Source organism: Centroberyx affinis, unplaced genomic scaffold, assembly GCF_046629955.1.
Source record: "Centroberyx affinis isolate AG114_WGS23_722 - 3 ecotype Tasmania unplaced genomic scaffold, CSIRO-AGI_Caff_v1 ptg001198l_1, whole genome shotgun sequence".
NCBI lineage: Eukaryota > Metazoa > Chordata > Actinopteri > Beryciformes > Berycidae > Centroberyx > Centroberyx affinis.
Window position 1 is genome coordinate 93,300 of NW_027279720.1, and position 19,408 is coordinate 112,707.

General features: G+C 44.0%; 3 protein-coding genes across 6 annotated transcripts in view; 2 read left to right on the forward strand and 1 right to left on the reverse strand.

The window, feature by feature from the left end:
- Positions 1-10,469, forward strand: part of sash1b (SAM and SH3 domain containing 1b) — a 60,712-nt gene extending 50,243 nt beyond the window's left edge. Inside the window, exons 9-20 of one of the 3 annotated variants that reach the window (XM_071524479.1) lie at positions 302-434; positions 1,375-1,775; positions 2,666-2,747; positions 2,864-3,000; positions 3,198-3,330; positions 3,659-3,828; positions 4,653-4,859; positions 5,382-5,532; positions 6,459-6,590; positions 8,066-8,847; positions 9,368-9,499; positions 9,630-10,469. In XM_071524479.1, coding sequence (XP_071380580.1) covers positions 302-434; positions 1,375-1,775; positions 2,666-2,747; positions 2,864-3,000; positions 3,198-3,330; positions 3,659-3,828; positions 4,653-4,859; positions 5,382-5,532; positions 6,459-6,590; positions 8,066-8,847; positions 9,368-9,499; positions 9,630-9,698 — 2,529 coding nt within the window. In that variant the 3' untranslated portion in view covers positions 9,699-10,469. Of the gene's footprint in view, positions 1-301; positions 435-1,374; positions 1,776-2,665; positions 2,748-2,856; positions 3,001-3,197; positions 3,331-3,658; positions 3,829-4,652; positions 4,860-5,381; positions 5,533-6,458; positions 6,591-8,065; positions 8,848-9,367; positions 9,500-9,629 lie in introns of all 3 variants that reach the window. The other 2 variants (XM_071524478.1, XM_071524481.1) reach the window with 2 other exon arrangements.
- Positions 10,470-10,970: 501 nt separating this feature from the next.
- ddo (D-aspartate oxidase) lies at positions 10,971-12,608 on the reverse strand. 2 transcript variants are annotated; one of them, XM_071524533.1, is made up of 5 exons: positions 12,437-12,608; positions 12,129-12,237; positions 11,837-12,013; positions 11,403-11,529; positions 10,971-11,270 (listed from the first exon to the last, which is right to left on the reverse strand). In XM_071524533.1, the coding sequence occupies exons 1-5, from the start codon at positions 12,606-12,608 to the stop codon at positions 10,971-10,973; spliced, it is 885 nt and encodes a 294-aa protein (XP_071380634.1). The 2 variants fall into 2 exon arrangements, with proteins under 2 accessions (XP_071380634.1, XP_071380633.1); XM_071524532.1 differs by having other exon boundaries at positions 10,971-11,529.
- A 1,573-nt stretch (positions 12,609-14,181) lies between these two features.
- On the forward strand, positions 14,182-19,166 carry zbtb24 (zinc finger and BTB domain containing 24). Its single transcript, XM_071524531.1, has 7 exons — positions 14,182-14,578; positions 14,630-15,067; positions 16,427-16,594; positions 17,124-17,207; positions 17,307-17,390; positions 17,860-17,941; positions 18,067-19,166. Exons 1-7 carry the CDS (start codon positions 14,182-14,184, stop codon positions 18,962-18,964), a joined length of 2,151 nt encoding a protein of 716 aa, XP_071380632.1. The 3' UTR covers positions 18,965-19,166.
- Positions 19,167-19,408: the final 242 nt, after the last annotated feature.

The following is a 19,408-nucleotide window of genomic DNA, read 5'->3' on the forward strand; positions in this document are numbered from 1 at the left end:
ACAGCTTCTACGGCACGTGCACAGTATAGATCACTTTATAATTGCATAAAACAGTGAGAACAAGCTGACAATGACTAATCAGACACAGAGTAGAAATATTATTAAAACATGCTTTGAAATTTGTGAGCGCACATGCATCCAAGTATGCAAATCGTTTCAAATTATAAGGGTTTACAACTGCTTGGTTGTGAATATTGCTGTAGAATCATTGTTTTGAATTATAACTGAATTATAACTCTGTGATGAAATTACCTCTGTCTTACCTCCCTCTCTCTTATCTTACCTCCCTCTCTCTTATCAGCCTTGTGAGCTGTCAGACAACGAACAGGAGGAATCTGTGACTTTCAGGAGACTCCACAAACTGGTCAACTCGACCCGGAAGGTGAAGAAGAAGCTGATCAGAATCGATGAGTCTAAGAAGCCAGGATTAGAGGGTACGAAACACACATAAAATACACACTTTGTCTCATGAAGTCCAAGTGGTTTTGCCAGCCATTTTAATTTAAGTTGTTTTGTAGCATTTTCTGCATCATCTACCTCGTTACTGCCCTTTCTGCTCTATTTACTGTAATGTGATGCTACTTTATGGAAAAAAAGATGAGGAGACAAATTGCATCATTTTTAATGTCCGTGGATATTTAGTGGTACTCGCTGCAAAGATACAAAAACAAGTAGATGTTTGCAGCGAGAACGAGAATCAGGGGAAAACAGTGCAACAGCGGTCTGACACACCACAACCCTGAAAATGATCTAGAGTCAGAATATCAGCGATTGTGCTGGCTCTAATAAATGTTTCCCTAAGCGTAAGATTTAACTGTTTTCAGTGTGTGCTTTCACCATTTGTGTAGTCTTTAAAAAATATTGGTTACCAGCCTTCATGAAGCCATACTGGTCAAACCCTATTTACAGACTGGCTGATACTTGGTGCTGATATTCAATCTTTAAATTTGACCATTTTCATGGCAGGTAATTGCAAGTATTCAGTGTTTCCCCCAGAATGTTGTTCTTTGCAGGGTAGAAACAGCATTTAGCATCATGGGACACTAAAACTCTCCATTGAAATTAATTCTAATTAAATTGTTTTAGGTAGATTATAAGCTCCATAAAACAGGATGGCCCACTGCAGCTATTAAGTGGTAGGGGAAACTCTGGGATAGATTATTACCTTTACATGAAGAATTAATACAAAAAACATAATTGAACAATTAAATGAATGAATCAAATGTGCAAAGAAAATAAAAATTTCATTGCAGGTTTTACAGACCTAGTCTAACCCTATTTATAAGGAAATCTAACATGAGAGGCTTGTGTTACCTTTTACATTGTTCTTTTTAGATTTTATTACATGTTTACTCTTATCCTCTTTCCCCGCAGAGGGTCTGAGTATAGACGGGCCTCCCTCTGGAGACGGCGGCCCCTTCCTGTACTCCGGTATGCAGAAGAAGCCGGCGGTGTGTCCGGTGGACTCGCTGGCCTCGGCTCTGCGGGAGCAGCTGACCTACGACAGAGACTCGGACAGCCTGACCACCTCACCCTCCTCCAGCAGCCTGGACACCTGCAGCAGCCAGAAGATCTTCAAGGCCTTCAGCAAGTCCAGCGGCAGCCCCTCCCACCTGCAGGAGAAAGGCCTGGAAGGAGAGGCAAGGGAGGCGGGCAGAGGCAGCGGCTCTTCCCTGTCTGAGACGGAGGGCAATGAAGAAGAGCCCAAAATCGCCCGCTCAGTGACCGATGGAGAGCTGCGGCGCCGGGCGCTCAGCCCGCTCAGCCACCATGGGGTGAGTACAGAGAAGCCTTTGTTGAGTCTTTTGGCGAGTGATGCGGTATTAAAGCTACAATACGCAACTTTTCAACTTAAGGCAGTAAAGTGTGTTGTTAGTCCTGCCCTCCTCCCCCTCAGGTGGTAAACTTCCCACCCCAAAACTTGTCACTCATTCTGATGAGCTGATAACTTCAAAACAGTATCAGTATCAGTACATCAGGCATCCACAAAGCCTCTACAAGCTTTGAAGAAGCAGATGGCGAATGCAGCCGATCTGTAGTAGTCTCATCTCAGCACATCAAGCTTTGCTGTATTTATTTTTCTTACTGCTTTCCACCATGGTTGTTGTTGCTCTGGCTTTCCTGCTCTGTGGCCGCTGGCCTCACCTTGACAGCCACAACCCAGATCAGTGCTGGCCCCGCCCCCATGCGACTTACGCAAAGCAAATGGTAAATGCGCAAAAATGTCCCAAACATCATTGAAAAGCCAATTTCAGACAGACAGACTGATCGTGTGTAATATATCCTATCCTTTCCTTCTTGTAATAAATAAGTAGTAAAGGTTGACACCCAAGGGAGGTGCAGGTCAAAGGTGCAGTTAAATCCAAAACACTTATCTCTTGCAAAAGTAATAAACAATTTATTGGACTAGACTGCCAACATGTTTCGGCCTCAGCCTTCATCAGAGGAAAAAAGTTTCATCTTGCAGCTTTAAATCCTCAGATATCCTCAACAAACAACCCGTTTGTACCATCACCAATAGATATGGATTTGATTGATTTCACAAAAATGGCATTAACTGAACCATGGATGTTTGTTTCCCAGTGTTGCCTAAAGTAAAGCCACCTGGTCCTCCTACCCTACATCACCTTTTGTAAATGTCCTGATTTTATCTTTTGATTCACAGAGAACCTGCAGCTTCGGAGGATTTGATCTGACCAACCGCTCACTGCACTCAGTCAACTGTGACTGTGATATCACTGTACGTAGTCATTCTTGTTACTGAATATCTGTAGACTGAATCAAATAAAAAATAAATGGTAATGTCCTTGTTTGCTTATTTGCCTCTCTTCTGTTTTTTTTGTGTTTGTAAATTAGAAGAAAGATGGAGACAGCGGTGTGAGAGAAGCGATTAAGTCTCCACCAACATCTCGCATTTCTCTGGGCAAAAAGGTCAAGTCTGTGAGAGACACCATGAGGAAACGCATATCCAAGAGATACCACTGCTCTCTCTCTGAACAGGTGTGTTTAGGAATCACACTGTGTATTCACTACATATTGAATCTTCTTTCACTTTGTGTTTCTTTTTATTGAACGCAGTGCTCTGACCTGAAAAACAGCTATAAAAATGAATTTATTATTACTGTCAATCTGTGCTACTGTAAACTGTGTGCAAAGTGAAGGTAAGCATCTTTTTTTTTTTTTCCTCTGTCTCCTAGTCGAGCCCAGACCACATCTCCAGCTGCCCTCACTCGCCTCACACAGACTCCGACTCTTTGGAAAAACCCAAACTGAAGCCAGGGGGGTCTGTGGAGAGTCTTAGGAGCTCCCTCAGTGGACAAAGCTCCATGAGTAAGTGTGTGTGTGTGCTTACAATGTGTGTGTGGGTGTGTGTGTGCCAGATCTGGGAGAAATGGCACTTGCAAGTCTGTTTGTTTTAACCTGGCCTTGAAGCACCGGATGGGTGGGGTTTACCGGATTAACGTTCCAATCACAGAAAAGTATCAAATCATTTTTGAGATAGTCTAAACTTTCTGGTTCTCACTGTATTTGTCTGTGTGGCAAACCACACTCATCTGGCAGATTAAAAGAAACCTTGAAAACTATTTTGCAAATACTAACTGACCCATGGTGTCTCGAGGCTTTGAAGCAGCTCGTTCTTCTTCTGTGGTTTGTGCAGGCGGTCAGACGGTGGGAACCACCGACTCCTCCAACAGCAACAGAGAGAGCGTGAAGTCCGAGGACGGGGAGGAGGACGAGCTGCCGTACCGCGGGCCGTTCTGCGGACGCGCTCTGGTTCACACTGACTTCACTCCCAGTCCCTACGACACCGACTCCCTCAAACTGAAGGTATGGCCAATAACACACACAATGCACACATCAAATTATTCTGGGGGTTACATTCAGGGAGGGATGGGGTGCCAGCTGGAACAGAGGAAAGGGAGCCAGCAGGAGCTCCAGCACACACAATCTGGGCTCTTGTGCCCAAGCCAAGATAACTTCAGTGTGAAATTATACACCTATATGTTATTTATTTACACAGAATACAATATAACTGTTGATTGAGAGGTGTGTTTATTGTGTTATTTATTGTGGTTTATTGTGGTAATAATAATAAAATTTTACAAAGGAAGCAGAGCATTGTACAGGACAGAGGTTAAGTAAATTATAGTTACTTCAACCCCTGGGCCTTTGTAATTAAACTAATAATCTGTGACATTTTTATATAAATTTTATATCAGTTTATATAAATAAATTGCCATATTACACAATAGTGATTCAATCTATACCCAGTTCACAAAAGCTTTTACATTTGCTGTTCTAAACACCCGGTGTCTGGTAACTCTTTCCTGGGAAAAATCCTCTGGAAGTGATGCATTTTATGTTGCTGGAAGAAGAATTAACAGAAGAAGAACTGGTTAGTTAGCATGAGCAGTGATAGCCACCATGGCTGAATGGACAAATAAAAGAGCGCCACCTACAGAAACTCAAACTTTTGACAGGTGATCTCTGGGAAGTGCAGTGCAGAAACACCACAGCAGTGAGCACTGTACAAGATGTTGATATAATCTAATTTATTACTGCTTTAAATTCATATTAATCCTACAACATGAGCTCCATATCTAGTGTGTCATACTGTTGGCCAACCTGTCATCACTGGTCTTGTTTTGCAGAATGGGGATGTCATCGATATCATCAGCAAGCCTCCGATGGGAACATGGATGGGCCTGCTGAACGGTAAAGTCGGCACCTTCAAGTTCATTTACGTGGACGTCCTGAACGAGGAGGAGGTGAAGCCCAAAAAGACCCGCAGGAGGAGGAAGGCCCGGCAACCCAAGCCCACCTCTGTTGAGGAGCTCCTGGATCGCATCAACCTCAAAGTAATGAACTAATTACATCATCAGACATACAGGTGGAGATAGGAATAGATTAGATACGTAATTGATCCCTGGGAGGAATTTATTACAGAAAAAATAAGACATTATAGGCCTGATCCACATTGCAGTGTGAGTCAAAACTCTGTCACCCTAATGCTGCCACTGTTTACACAGGGATTTATTGTATTCAAGATATTTCTTTCACTCAGAAATTCATTGTCTGAGCTTTTGATACAAGGACTGGCAGTATGTGACAGCTGAACATGAGATTTATATGGATTTTGAGGCTATAAAGGTTTGTTTACATTTGTAGATTTTGTCATCTGGATTAAACAGGCCTGAATTTTGAGTTAAAATGGGTTATGAAAGTTCTAAAATGTTTATTATCCATCTACAAGTCAAACTCTTCCAGGACAAATATCAAAATATATCCAAAATGTGGATGATCAAATTAATTTCCACCACTAATGGCTTCTTACTTAATTCTTACTTCCCCTGTTTGCCTTTCCTCCCCTCTCTCCACAGGAGCATCTTCCCACCTTCCTGTTTAACGGCTACGAAGATCTGGACACATTCAAGCTGCTGGAGGAGGAGGACCTGGATGAGCTGAACATCAGAGACCCGCAGCACAGAGCCGTGCTGCTCACCGCCGTCGAGCTGCTGCAGGAGTACGATGGTGGGTCAGGCAACCACAGGGTGCTGCACCAAACCTGAGCACTGCTGACTCATAACAGACATATGACTCAGAAAGACACATATACACTGAGACACAACTCCTACATACAGACACACATGAACAAATGCATTTAAACTGCGTCATTTACATCCACTGAATTAGATCATACATGATTCACATATTCCAGAGGTTTCAGCATGATTTATGGACATGTAAGGAGGCAAAAAGTATCGTCTCCTACACATAGACCAGCTACGTTTTACTGCGTAAACTGAGAAGAATTTTGATATTTGGCCCTTTGGTAAAACCTAACTTTACAATGGCCTTATTTCAGTGTATTAACCTGTGTATTAACCTATGGAAAAGTATGTTTCGTACATTGTAAGTACACAACGTACGGTGTTGTTACAAAGGTGTAATAACAGTTTTAATGAAGCCATTCAAATGGTGTGTTATGTTTTTGTAAATACATTATGTATTAGGGAGATTTTCATCAAGTACCTACACAGTAATATTGTGTACTTACAATACTTTTCCATAGGTTAATACACTGGAATAAGGCCATTGTAAAGTGTTATTGCTTACAATCTGTAAAACATGCACAAACACACACAAACACATTTGTATTACTTTACTTGTGAGGACCTTCATTGACAATGTTTACTCCCTTACCCCCAAACTAAACCTAACTGTAATCTTACTCCTAAACCGAAGTCCTAACCCAAGACTAGCCCCGTAAAGAAGTGACCAGCAATATCTACTCAGTTTTTTCCGCATCTTTCTATCCTTGTGAGGACATTTAGTCCTCATAAGTGTAGAAATACAAGAACACACACAGATGTAAACACAGTGTGCTTTAGCGGCGTCTATCCTTGGATCTCTGAATGTGACTGTGGGCCCCCTGTTGGTGGTGTTGTGCTCTGCAGGCAGCAGCGACCCGGAGCGAGGCAGCCAGTCCGGAGGCTCCCAGGAGAAGCTGCTCCTGGACAGGCGCGGCCTCACGGGAGACTCCCCGCGCGACTCGGGCTGCTACGAGAGCAACGAGAACCTGGAGAACGGTAATGACAGCCTGAGTCGTCTGTGACCACTGTCCCCTCCTGCCCCATCCTTCACTAGGAAGACTGCCGCGGTCTTCACTTCTTCTTCTTCTTCTTCTTCATGCTTGAGCATTCCAGACCGCCAGATTCAGTTTTCATGCTCTTTTTTGGAAAGACTCTGCCGTCGCCTCATTTGCATACGACGCTCACTTTTTTTCTTAGCATTTTATTCTTTCATACTGTCTGTTTCCGCATAATTGAATCAAACGACGTTCTTATGATCTCTACTCTCCCATCTGTTTCAATGCATTTGAGAACTGACATGCCATTGCCTTTCTTTACCAGAATGACCTTTTCTTTATAGTGTTGAAAATGGAGGAGAGAAAGTGCAACCTTCTCTATCCTCTTTATTATTGAGGGACTGGAGAGCTTACTTGCATCATCCTATCCTGACCAGTAATCTCTAAAGACCTTTCTCAGAAACCTGTACAATTTATATGTAGAGCCGCTTGTAGGTCTACTCACAAATAGATCTGCCGTTGTGAGTCGCGTGGTGGTTTTTGCGTTTGCTGAAAATGGTGACTGTTGTGTGACAAGAGTTCAAAAAAAAAAAGAGAAAAAAGTGTTTCAACTCTAGATTTAAATAGTTTTAAAAACACTTTCCAGTAATTGCAGTACATATTTACCGTGAATGCTTGCTTTTATTCATAACTATATCATTCTTATTGTGGTTATTTGGTTTGGTTAAGTCTTACAAAAAAATGTCAAAATACAAAGAGTTGTGCTGACTGTATATTGAAGGCTCTTGTGAATGTCTAAAGGCCATGTGGGGAGAGGATGATGTCAGAGTAGCCTATTTTCCACACTTGTACAGTATATTTCTCTCAAGATTTTGCTGTTTTTGTGTGTATATTTTTCTAGTTCAGTATAATATATTGTTGCACAATATTTTATGATGTGCCTGAAAACTGCATTATGCAGAATAATAAAAAAAAACATTTACTAAATGGTATAATTATACTTGTTGAAATGTGGAATTTTTTTTATAATTGTAAATGCACTGAAATGCATACTGAGGACAACCTTGAAAAGAGTATAACAAAGTTTGCTCAGATCAGTTCAATAAACAGTTTGTGTTACATAACTAAAGGTCAAAGTTCAACTAACCATATCTACAACAGTCTCAACAGTTCTGAAGTGTGCTACTGTCATGGTTGAGCGTGAGGAATAAACTGCTCAATGCTTCACCAGACTGGACTGCTTGCTTCTTTCCTTTTCATTCACCACTCATTTTTTTAGCACACATTCTTCACACATTTGAGTTGAACTTTTTTTCCTTTTCATACATCTCTTTCTTGGGCATCCTTCCACACTGGCTACTCTTTCCCAACACTGGCCACACTGCTGTTTTCTTTCTTATAAGCGGAACACATCCAATGCATGTACAGTTAACTGAAATCTGCATGATCTGCACACACTGCACTTGTTTATTTCAGGGAGGGACAAAAAGACGCCTTCGTCCATGAGCAGGTCCTCGTCCGGTTTCGAGTCGAGCCACCTCCCGTCCCCCGACTCCCCCGCCCTCCCCCTGACCCCGACCTCCTCCTGTCCTACTAAGACCTTTCTCCACAGTATACCAGGACGCCTGCCTGGTATCTCATCATCGCCAAGACCCCCTAAAAACAGCTTAAGTCTCCTAACCCCAGCGAGCGGTCATCGTCCCCGTGAAGCCATGGCTCGGAGCCGGAGCTGCATGGAGCTAAGAGGTATTAATGCAGGACCAGGGCTGCTGAGGAGATGCTTCTCCCTGACAGGAGTCCAGAACAGAAAACTCCTCAGCCCCAAAGACTGGAATCTGACACCCAGACACCCAGAGGCCACGTTTCTACCCTCCCAACCTCCAACCGCATCATGTGGTGTTGTGCGCATCAATTCAAACACGGACAAACAGGCAGAAATACCCGCATGCACACACCTCAACCCGCCCCCCTCAGTCCCAGCAAAAAGGCCCGATCATCCCGCAGCCGCACCTCCTTCCTCGTCAAACCCATGCAGAGAGCCGTTACCGACAGAAACCGCCTGCACGCACGCCCACGTTGACCACGTCTCTTTGAAGGAGAAGGGGGGTCTTTCAATTTCGGCCAGCTCTGAAGCCCGCCGGCTGCGGTTGAAGGGAAAGAAGAAAATGCTCATTAACCCGGTGAACCTGGAGTCCCCGCTGGAGGAAAGACTCCAGCTGCAGGGTATCGATCTGACAATGGAGCCCTTTTCTGACAAGGTATTGGCTTCAAATTACAGTATGCTGTCACTGTACAGATGTAATTGCTGTTGTTGGATTAAGGCCTTGAATCTTCAAAAAGTCAATTTTTCAAGGATTTGTAAAAACCAACCTATTTTCAAATTGATCACCATTGATTATCAAAGGGTTTCATGGAGTCTAGGGTTATAAAACATGTTCTACCTATGAAGGACCCTGTTAACCTTCAGCAGAAGTGAAAACATGAATATCACCAAAAGTAGATTATTCTGGAACAGCAGCAGAATTGTCCTCAATAACCACTAAACATAACAGGTATAATTGCATAAATGTAAATGTTATTTTGCTAGTTGGAGAAGTACTATCAGTCACTATCATATTTAGCAGTTGGCCAAGTTCACATATGTGGATTATGCTTATTTCTACACCAAAAAGTTCCTTCCAATTGAAATCTCAACTTTAGGAAGCATCTGTGTCAAGTCATGTTTATATTACTGACCTATTTAAATTGTGATTTACACGTAACTGTATCCTGTTGCAGTACGGCCGATATGGAATCCCCCAGTCTGTGGTTCAGATGTTCTCCGCTCAGCTGAACCAGTCTGTAAGGGAGACTGCCTCTGCCATGGACCTGCTCAGAGTCCAGCAGCTCCGCAAGCAGCATCGCTTGGCGGTGAGTCGCCATCCATCCCGCATCCATCAAAACCTAATTTTATTGAATGAGGCACTCTTTAATCTGTCTTTAAGGCTTCTCATTCATGTGTCACAGATCTGAAATGTGCCTTCTCCCACCTTTTCTACAGGTGCCAATAAAAGGTTTGACGCAGGCGTGTCAACGGACAAAATCCCAGGATCATCTTGAGGACATGTGATCCCAGATTTTTGCCTCCTGCACGTCTACATAGAAGCTGAAGCAAACGGAAGATGTTTGACATGGACTTCATCAAGTGTTCAAGTGTATATTACTGTATATGGACTCTCCGTTACTGGCTTTTCTAGAATAATGGTTACTGCAACTGACAACTAGCTTTCATAATGTGACAAAAATCAATACTGCCAGACAAAGCATTACAATTAAGAATCATTGTTGATCCCTATTACCTAACTGTTGACCCGATGTCGCCTGTAAATACAATACAATACAATACAATACAAGCACAGAAGCAGTGGAAAATACTGAATATAATTTAATGTAGTTGATACAATAAAATAATATGAGCAATAAAGACAACCTACAGTAAGAAATCGCAGATTTTGGAAACATTTGTTGCCGAGTCCAATGTCATATTTTAAATTATCAGACATAAACAAATCATTTTTATTATCACTCTCAGTAGTAAATGCCATTACATTCATTAATGTACAGTGTTTTCCTGATCATTAATACGGTTAGACAGTCAGCTTTGTACCATCACTTCAACACATTTGAATAACTCTGCATTTGCATTTGTTATCTTTAAATGAATTGCATCTCTCTGCCAGTAGCTCTCCTCACTCAAAGGCAACTGCTATTGGCACCAAATACAGTAGAAATTAGTAGCAGAATTTCTTCACAGTCATTGAAGGATTTCATGAAGATGCTGCCTGATAAGCTCCAGTGTCTCCAAACATAAATTGTATAATAATCACTCTTTGTAGTAAATTAAAACACCATTGCTTTCACTAATGTGTTTCCCTAAATCATTTCCCTTATGTACATTGTAAAAACCAAATAAGACTGCAAATTCTTGCTTTTCTTCTCTCACTTCTTCAACACATTTCAGTAAGTTTGCATTTGTTATCTGTAAATGAATTGCATCTCTCTGCCAGTAGATCTCTTTACCTAAAGAGCAAATCAACAGGCAGAAAATTGCTTCTCCACTGCTCTATGGTTTGAAACTTTCAAGCATGTTGCTGTTTTCAAGCATGTTGCACTAGTGGCCACACCCCAATCAGTCATGTCAAATCAGGTATTTAGGTTTTGGCAAAATGCCTACTTTGACATCAGTGACTGGGGTGCGGCCATAAGTGCAACATGCTTGAAAGTTTCAAACCATATAGAGCAGTGCAGAAGCAAAGTTTCCACCCTATGTGATGTAGTGTCGATTTGCTAAAGGCAAGTGTTGTTCGCACCAAATACAGTAGAATTTAGCAGCAGAATTTGTTCACAGTTTAGCCTGTGGAGGCATTTCATGAAGACACTCCCGGACCAGCCCCAGAGCGTCCAGGGCGGTGCCCCAGGCGAGCGTCACCCCCCAGCCCCCGTGGCCGTAGTTGTGGACCAGCGGCACCCGGCGGCCCTGCAGCAGCACCAGCTCCCTCTCCACCCGTGGGTTCCTCCTGCTCGGCCTCAGGCCCACCCACTCGCTCAGCACCTTGGCGCGGCTCAGCGAAGGCTCCAGCCTGCCGCAGCGCTCCAGGATGCTCTCGGTGTCTCCTTCGTCCACGTCCAGCCTCCAGTCGCCCTCCTGCCTCGTGCCGCCTATAGTGACGCTGTGAACGCCGGGGTAGATGTAGGTCTTTCCATCTCCGTCTCTGATGAAGTGCTGCAGCCAGGGGGCCTGCACCTTGAGGACCTGGCCCCTGACCGGGTGCACCTGGAGGTCGCCCACCAGGGTTTTGGAGCCCAGGCCAGAGCAGTTGACAATGATGTCGTAGCTTTTGCTTAATTCCTGCAGATTGTTGACTTTCCTCTGTTCAACTTGGCCTCCAGCTTTTCTGAACCTTAAGAAAACAGGAGTGAAAAGAGTTTATGTACACAACTTGTCATAGAGAGCGTATTTAACAGTTGTTTATATTCATATTTATAGAGGCCATGATTGGGTTTGATTCCATTTCAATCAATGAATGAATGAATGAATCAAAATGTAAATTGCACTGGAATTAATTAAATTAAGTGTTAATTGTGAATCTTTTCATGGTAAAAGGCTTTTTGTTTTTTTAAGAAAATCCTGGAGTAGTCCAACTGAAAGTATATTGACCTGACGATAATGACACACACTGTTTTATTATGAATAATTAGAGGGGGAACCTTTTCTCCAGCCATGGCAGGTAGCTGGAACATTCACATTTGATGGTGGTGAAAGCCTGGCCAAACTTGTGATCCGGAAACCGCTTCAGTTCCCGGGCGGTCATGAGGCGAAAGCCGAGCACAAACTCCGACCAGAAGGGCTCCTTGTTAGCGGGGACCTCCTTGAAAATCTGCCACCTAGGAAAAAAAAAAAATATAAATCAAAAATCACTGGATGTAAAATAGGTCATATAATAGTAACCTGGCAGAATATCAGCCTCTTTTCCACACTGGGTCAGTCAAGACCTCTTACCCTGAGCTCAGCAGCACTCCAGCTTCGGATGCATGCTGGGATTGAGCAATGGCCAACAAGTGCTCAAAACTTTCCTTGAACCAGCTTCTCTGTCGCTCCAAAGGAATATCTGATTGGGAAATACAGCAAAATCAACCATAACCAAACATATCATGCAAAAATAATGTCTATAGAATATATTTGTAGAGAGATGGAGAGAAAGAGAGAGGAGTCAATGAATTTATGACTTGCAAATGATTTTTTGCCTGATAATTTGAGTGTCAGGTGGAAAAGCCAGACTTGCATACCCTTACCTGGTATACCCTTACCTGGAAACTGTGCAGCGAACAGTATCCCAGCAGCCCCATCGCTGGTGGTGTCCGGGCTGAACTGGTCAGCCAGCAGAGTAACCGAGCAGAAGGGAAGAGCCTCGGCGATGCAGACAGCCGTGGAGAGGCCAATCACACCTGCTCCCACCACCACAACCTTCACACTCCTCATGGTGGACCGAGCCTGCTGCATCTCACACAGGTGGCAGAGTGTCGTGTCGAGCAACCTTTGACATAAGTGACTCTTGACAGTGCAAAGGTCGGTAACAATGGTTTGTTGCCATTGTAATGCATTACATAACTTGCATAACGTTGTTGCATAATTAACCAACATAAAAATTAGTCTGCGTGCATTCATTTCTTTCGTCGCACGTCAATATATTTTATCTTTCAGGTGATTTACTTTACATTATGTCATTTAGCAGACGCTTTTGTCAAAATAAGTACGTTTTTTCGACAGCTAAAGGTGCAGTCCATTCAAAGAACCTTTCTTAGGCGCAAAATGCAGTAAAATGTATGTATTTTCGTTGATTATTGTATTACCCACAACCATAAAAACACGTTGCCTTAGCCTATTTAATTGGGTTTTTTTTCTTGACTGTAAAAACACCACAACGCAGTGCATGAAGATTTTGAGAATATAATGTAGCAGTAGCCCACTGATGTATGCAATCAAGTAGAAAGTTGTAAAATATTTAATGAGGTCACTTATGGAATTAATTACTTTTACGGTCCAACCCATAGACTGTAGAGGGTAAAATAAAGTCTAATCACAAAACGGTGTAAAACTTGTGTGCCTACCTGTTTCGATGCAAGTCACGGTCTCCTGGATGTCAACAAATTTGCATAGGAATGTATATTCCCATCCATGATAGTCCGCCGGCTGCTTCACTCTCCAGCTGGCTGTCAGGTCCTGAAGGAGGCGTCTGCAGCCATAAATAGATTATTCAATAACAAGAAACAAGAAACATGCATCAGAGCAAAAATAAGCAGGTTTGCATCAATCGTTTCTTCTGTTATTGCCAATATTCTGGACTAATCTCCAAAGAAAAAATAGATCGCTTCGAGCCTAATTAAAGCGAGCAAGTCAACAGTTGATCTATAGAGCATGCGGTGGTCTAAATCCATCGGAGGGCGGGCGCTCGTGCTATCCGCAGCACATGTAGGTCGGCTCGCACTGCAGCGCGTGGAGCTGCTTTCATAACCACACCTCTCGCGATAACATATTCACGTCCTCCGTCCCCGATTGAAAGAGAAGGTAAGGTCCTAAAAGCTCAGTATTTTGAATTCCACCGCGGTTTGTGCGACTCGGCATTTCGGGGTTCGTCCCACACAGAGTATTACTTGATTTCGCTCATTCAGTGCGTTATTTCATTCGCACGTTTTGCCATCTCAGTTAGACGTGGCCTACTTCTGGCAGCCCACCATTGTTTGAGACAATGTAGCCTGCTTGCTAAACATGAATCTGGTTACACATGCATCACTGCTCACGTTTATTTGACTTTTGAGACAGCAGCAAACCGGTTAACATGTCTTTTATGGGGTATGTTTTTCAAGAGAGCTTTTCTATTAAATCTCATACATACTATATTGGCCAGTGGAGTTCTCTGTAAAGTCACATGCACACTTGCACAGACAGATGTGTACTTGCTCATTTCATGTAGTTTTCTGCACTGTTGCCCTCTCTTGACAGTGAGTTGCCTCTCATCACTCACAGGAGCAGAAGTGACTGTCGGGGGAGAAAAATGTCTCGGCCAGCACCGGCCCCAGCCTCATCGCTCATGGCCCTTCATTCAGAATCACACAAGGACAGCATCCTGAGCAAGTTTGACAAGCTCAGGAAAAGGGACCTGCTGTGCGACATCACCCTTGTTGTGGAGGACGTGCCCTTCAAGGCGCACAAGGCCCTGCTGGCAGCGAGCAGCGACTACTTCTCCCTCATGTTCACAGCAGAGGACCAGATCAGCCAGTCGACCTACCGGCTGGACGGCATGGCGGCCCGGACCTTCGCTGCGGTGCTGGAGTTCATCTACAGCGCCCGGGTGTCTGTGGAGGAGAGCGCCTCGGAGCAGCTCCTGGTCATGGCCCGCCTCCTGGAGGTCAGCGACCTTGTCAAGGCCCTCGCTGAGCTCAGCGCCTCAGGCTCCGCTGCAGGGGTCAGAGGTGAGGAGGGAGACACGACAGACAGAGCAGAGGTGCCGCATCAGTCGAAACGCAAACGGGGACGGCCGAGGAAAAACCCGGACGTGCCTGCAATAACGCCAGAGGCCTTGCAGGAGGAATCAAACCAAGGGAGGAGAAGTGCATCATTTGACAGCTCAAATGAGGTTGTAGATGACCCCGCTGTCGACTGTGATGATGGAGACGATTATCTGGTTGAAGCACAACCTAAAGACTCGGACGATGCAGAGTATAACCCCAGATCGCACCGCAGCCGGCAGAGCAAACGCAAAATCAGGCCGCCACTGAAGTATAAGGGCTACAAGGTGGGGAGCGAGGCGGCGGGAAGCAGAGAGCCGGGGAAGAGAGGCAGGAAGAGGAAATACCCCAACACTGAGGCGCGGTGTGAGGACTGTGGGAAGGTGTTTAAAAACCACCTCTTTTTAAAGATACATCAAAGGACTCATACAGGTAATAATCAGCCTTGGCCGAGAGGTTAAGAGAAGGGAGGATGGAAGGTCAGTGGTTCAAATCCTGGACCGCTTGGATGGGGAAAATGAATGAATGAATGAGAAACACCCTCCTCTCCCTTAACAGCTGCTGTTGAGGTGCCTTGTGAGGAGTGTGTGTAACTGTTAGTGTGTAATAGAACATCAGCTTTCCCTAGACAAATAAAAGGAGTTATCTTACCCTAGAGCTATGGGTAAACATCTACACACAACCAGCCTACCCCAAGTGGGCAGCTTCCATCACAGGTGTTTCACTCAGTGAGAAAAAGGAAAGAGCCTTCATACTTCTGTGCTCCAACACAACCTGTGCAAGCGCTTTCATTTTTCTGTGAGATTTTCTTAGTCCAGCATCTTCTAAGTAGGGCTGGCCGATACTGACAAGATCAAATATCACAATATTTTATTGGGGATGAGTATTCCTGCTTTCATAAGATATTTACACACAAGAAAATTTTGAAAATTAGTAATGATCATTAGTAATAATTAGCAAACGTGGCGACTTGAGTCACATGACTTGGACTCGAGTCAGACTCAAGTCACAATTTTAATTGCTTGGGACTTGACTTGATGCATGAAGAGAAGACTTGAGACTTGACTTGGGTTCTGGTGACTTGGGACTTGACTTTGACTTGTACTTTGATGACTTGAACAAGTTTCTTAAGTCTTGACAAAAGATCTTGTGTTTGTGCTAACGACTTAGATTGAAAGTGATGAGATTTGTTCCACCAGACGACTGAATTTAAATTGTTTTCTGAATTTGTATGGAATGATTGAATTTACTGAAGTTTAAACTGATTACAGAAATCAAACTTGATTAATTTGTTTAGACTTGAGACTTGACAGTAATAACATGGACTTGACTTGGAAATCTACATTTAGACTTTAGACTTGTGCCTCAAGACTTGAGACTGACCTGGGACTCGGGCAAAGTTGACTTGGTCACACCTCTGTGTAATCAGTAATAGTAATATGGATATCATGAGCAGGTAAAGCCAATCATTGTTAATTTTACTCAGCCAGAACCGGCTAATAAGTTCAGAAAATTGTATCACTTTACTGTGACACAGCCTTTAAGACCAGGAAGAAGTAACATCTAAGTTATTTCACAATATTACGATAACCAAAATCCCAGACGATATCTAGTCTCATATCACGATATCGATATTATAAGACATATTGCCCTACTTCTAAGTGATGTATTTTTCCTGTAGTTTTCATTGAGTTAGGCCCATGACCCCTCCAGCAGACTCATCTACACTACACTGCACCTACACTTATTTATGCCAGTTCACCTAACTGTATTTCTAAATGTTCCCCCTAGGAGAGAAGCCCTTTCGGTGCCAAGTTTGTGGGAAGGGTTTTACCCAGAAGCACACTCAGCTGGTTCACCAGCGCATGCACACTGGAGAAAAGCCGTTCGTTTGCACCATCTGCTCTAAAGCCCTTTCCACCAAGCACTCCCTGCAGGAGCACATGAACCTGCATGAAGGTAGAGTCTGATCACATGCTGGGTTTATCGTAAATGTTATTGTTTCACTGGCTTTACTAGGGCTTGACTGATTTGTGTGCTCATGTTAAGTCAGTATAGGCCTTTTACCAAAATATCTATTAGTTTTTGTTCCACCAATAACTCATCTGCACATAAAAGTGAAAATTTGGAACAGTTACTTATGGCTATTTTTCAGATTTTCACATTTACTGTACACTAAACCTTTTGGTGAAAACAATTCTAACAAAATCCCAGAATATTTATGTATTTTATAACCGCAAATTAATGTAGTGAGGGCGTATTATGATGAGTTATCTTGGGACAGCATTGTCAGCATCTATCAGTAGCCTAATTATTTATCAGTCAACGTATTGCAGTTAATAGAAGAAGCATTTCCTTTAATCAGTAGACAACATTTCAGCCACTTAGAAAATTATGATTAGCTCACAAGTGCTATTTCTTTTTCTCTCCCGCTATATTGCAAGTCACACTGTAAATTGTTTGTTTGCTTTTTTACCCGCATCCTTAGAACAGAAATCCTTCAGCTGTGATAAATGTGGGAAGACCTTCACTCAGAAGAGGCAACTGAAAAGCCATTACAGAGTTCACACCGGTAAGAGTCATATCACTCCACCAAGAGTAGCGGTGTTATTCTAATGCAATCGCAGTATGTACTGAATAATAATAATAATAATAATTCTTCTTATTAAAGGCAAATCATTACCAGAATGTGCTCTGTGTCATCACAAGTTTATGGATACGGCTCAGCTGAAAAAGCACCTGAGAACCCATACAGGTAAATACAGACTAAGCTTCAACAGATCTGTGAATAAGTGGACTGTTAATACCATTTCAGTGTAACTAACATCTACAGCAGTGGTTCTCAACATTTTTCATATCAAGGACCCCTAATTTAGTCCACATTAGGGCCACAGACCCCCATTTGATGAGATTCTGTCTCTCGGACACAACTCTGAGAATATTTTTATTCCTAGATATGATTTTGTCCAGAATTCCATGACTATCTGTATTAGTTAGAGAGATAACACAGAAACTATGATCAAAACAGTCATTCTCTTACATTCTATAATTTTCCTTGTAAATGAAATAATGATGTGTAACAATTCAGCAATTTGCTGGGGGACCCCCTGGAATGCCCTCAAGGACCCCTGGTGGTCCCCGGACCCCCCCGTTGAGAACCACTGATCTACAGTATGTGGAAACAATTGTTGCTGCAGTTGATGATGATGATACTATTCTTACAGGTGAGAAGCCTTTCACTTGTGAGATCTGTGGAAAGTGTTTTACAGCCAAGAGCACACTGCAGACACACATCAGAATTCATAGGTAAGGGATAAATTACTATATCTTGTAATGACTTTTAATTAATTTAGAGTACTGTGACTGCTCACTGATCAACATTTATTGTGTAACTCAGTTATATCTGATGAAAACATACTTCTCCTTTGCAGAGGTGATAAGCCATATGACTGCAGCCTCTGCAACAAGTCTTTCTCAGATCCCAGCGCGAGACGACGACACGTCGCTTCCCACTCGGGGAAGAAACCGTTCACTTGCTCCTTCTGCAGCCTTTCCTTCACCCGCCTGGACAATTTGAAAACCCACACCAAAACCCACAACAAGGAGAGAGCTTCGTCGCCGGAGCCCCCGTCAGACGCGGCAGCGGTGCCGGCCGCCGCGGCGCCGGAGGAGGTGCGCAACATCCTGCAGCTCCAGCAGTACCAGCTGCCCCCCAGCTCCGAGCAGGAGATCCAGCTGGTGGTGACGGGAGACGTGGACAACATTAACTTCGTCCCGGGCCAGGAACAGGAGATCAGAATCATCACTACCGAGGGGGCGGCGGCAGATCCGGCCCACTCCAGACTCACCCTGCTGACCCAGCCGGCGGGACACATGCAGAACGTGGCTCTGGTCGCTCAGGGGGGGGTGGTGGACCAGAACCCACAGATTCAGGCGATCAGCGTGCTGGAGGGCCAGATGTCCCACAGCGGCCCGCCTGAGCAGATGCACGTCATCACCCTGAGTAAAGAGGATATGGAGCACCTGCAGGTGCACCACGGCCCTCCGCAGCCGCTTCAGATAGCGCCGCGGCCCGTCCAGCAGCTGCAGGTGATGCACCAGCCCGTCCAGCAGCTGGCCGTCCCGCAGGAGCCCGGGCCCCCGCAGGGCCAGGTGGGCCGGGAGCAGCACAGCCAGGCCATTCACATCAACAGCCAGAGCAGCCAGCCCATCTCCATCAGCCAGACCAGTGAGCAGATCTCCAGCCACCACATCCAGGGGCAGACCTTCCAGATCCAGGCAGGGACCGTCTCCTACCTGTACACCACCAGTCTGCCCCAGGACAGCTGAGGGGGAGGAGGGCTGGTTCAGGCTGACATGGCTGTGTGTGTGTGTGTGTGTGTGTGTGTGTGTGTGGCTGCCAAATCCATTTGTCTTCCCAACTGATAATGCTGCTAAATGCTGCTACATTGACAGGGTTCCCAAGTTTGTTGATTTGAGAAAAATAAAATAAGGCCTTAAAAGTTTTTTGGGAATATTAACGGATGGCCTTGAAAGTACAAAAAAAAAAAAAAAAAAGATCCCAAATCCATCGATATGTGGCTCTCTGGACCTCTTCACACTTCACATCCTGAGGAAAACTCTGTGATGGAGATTTGCGCTGATACAGCAGCAGGTTTAAAATGGATTTCAACATGATTTCTTGACTTTACAAGATCATGAGTATAAAATGAGACCTCTATGATGTCTAATTTTGACCAATGTCATGTCTTACCCCAAAACATTCCAATTTTC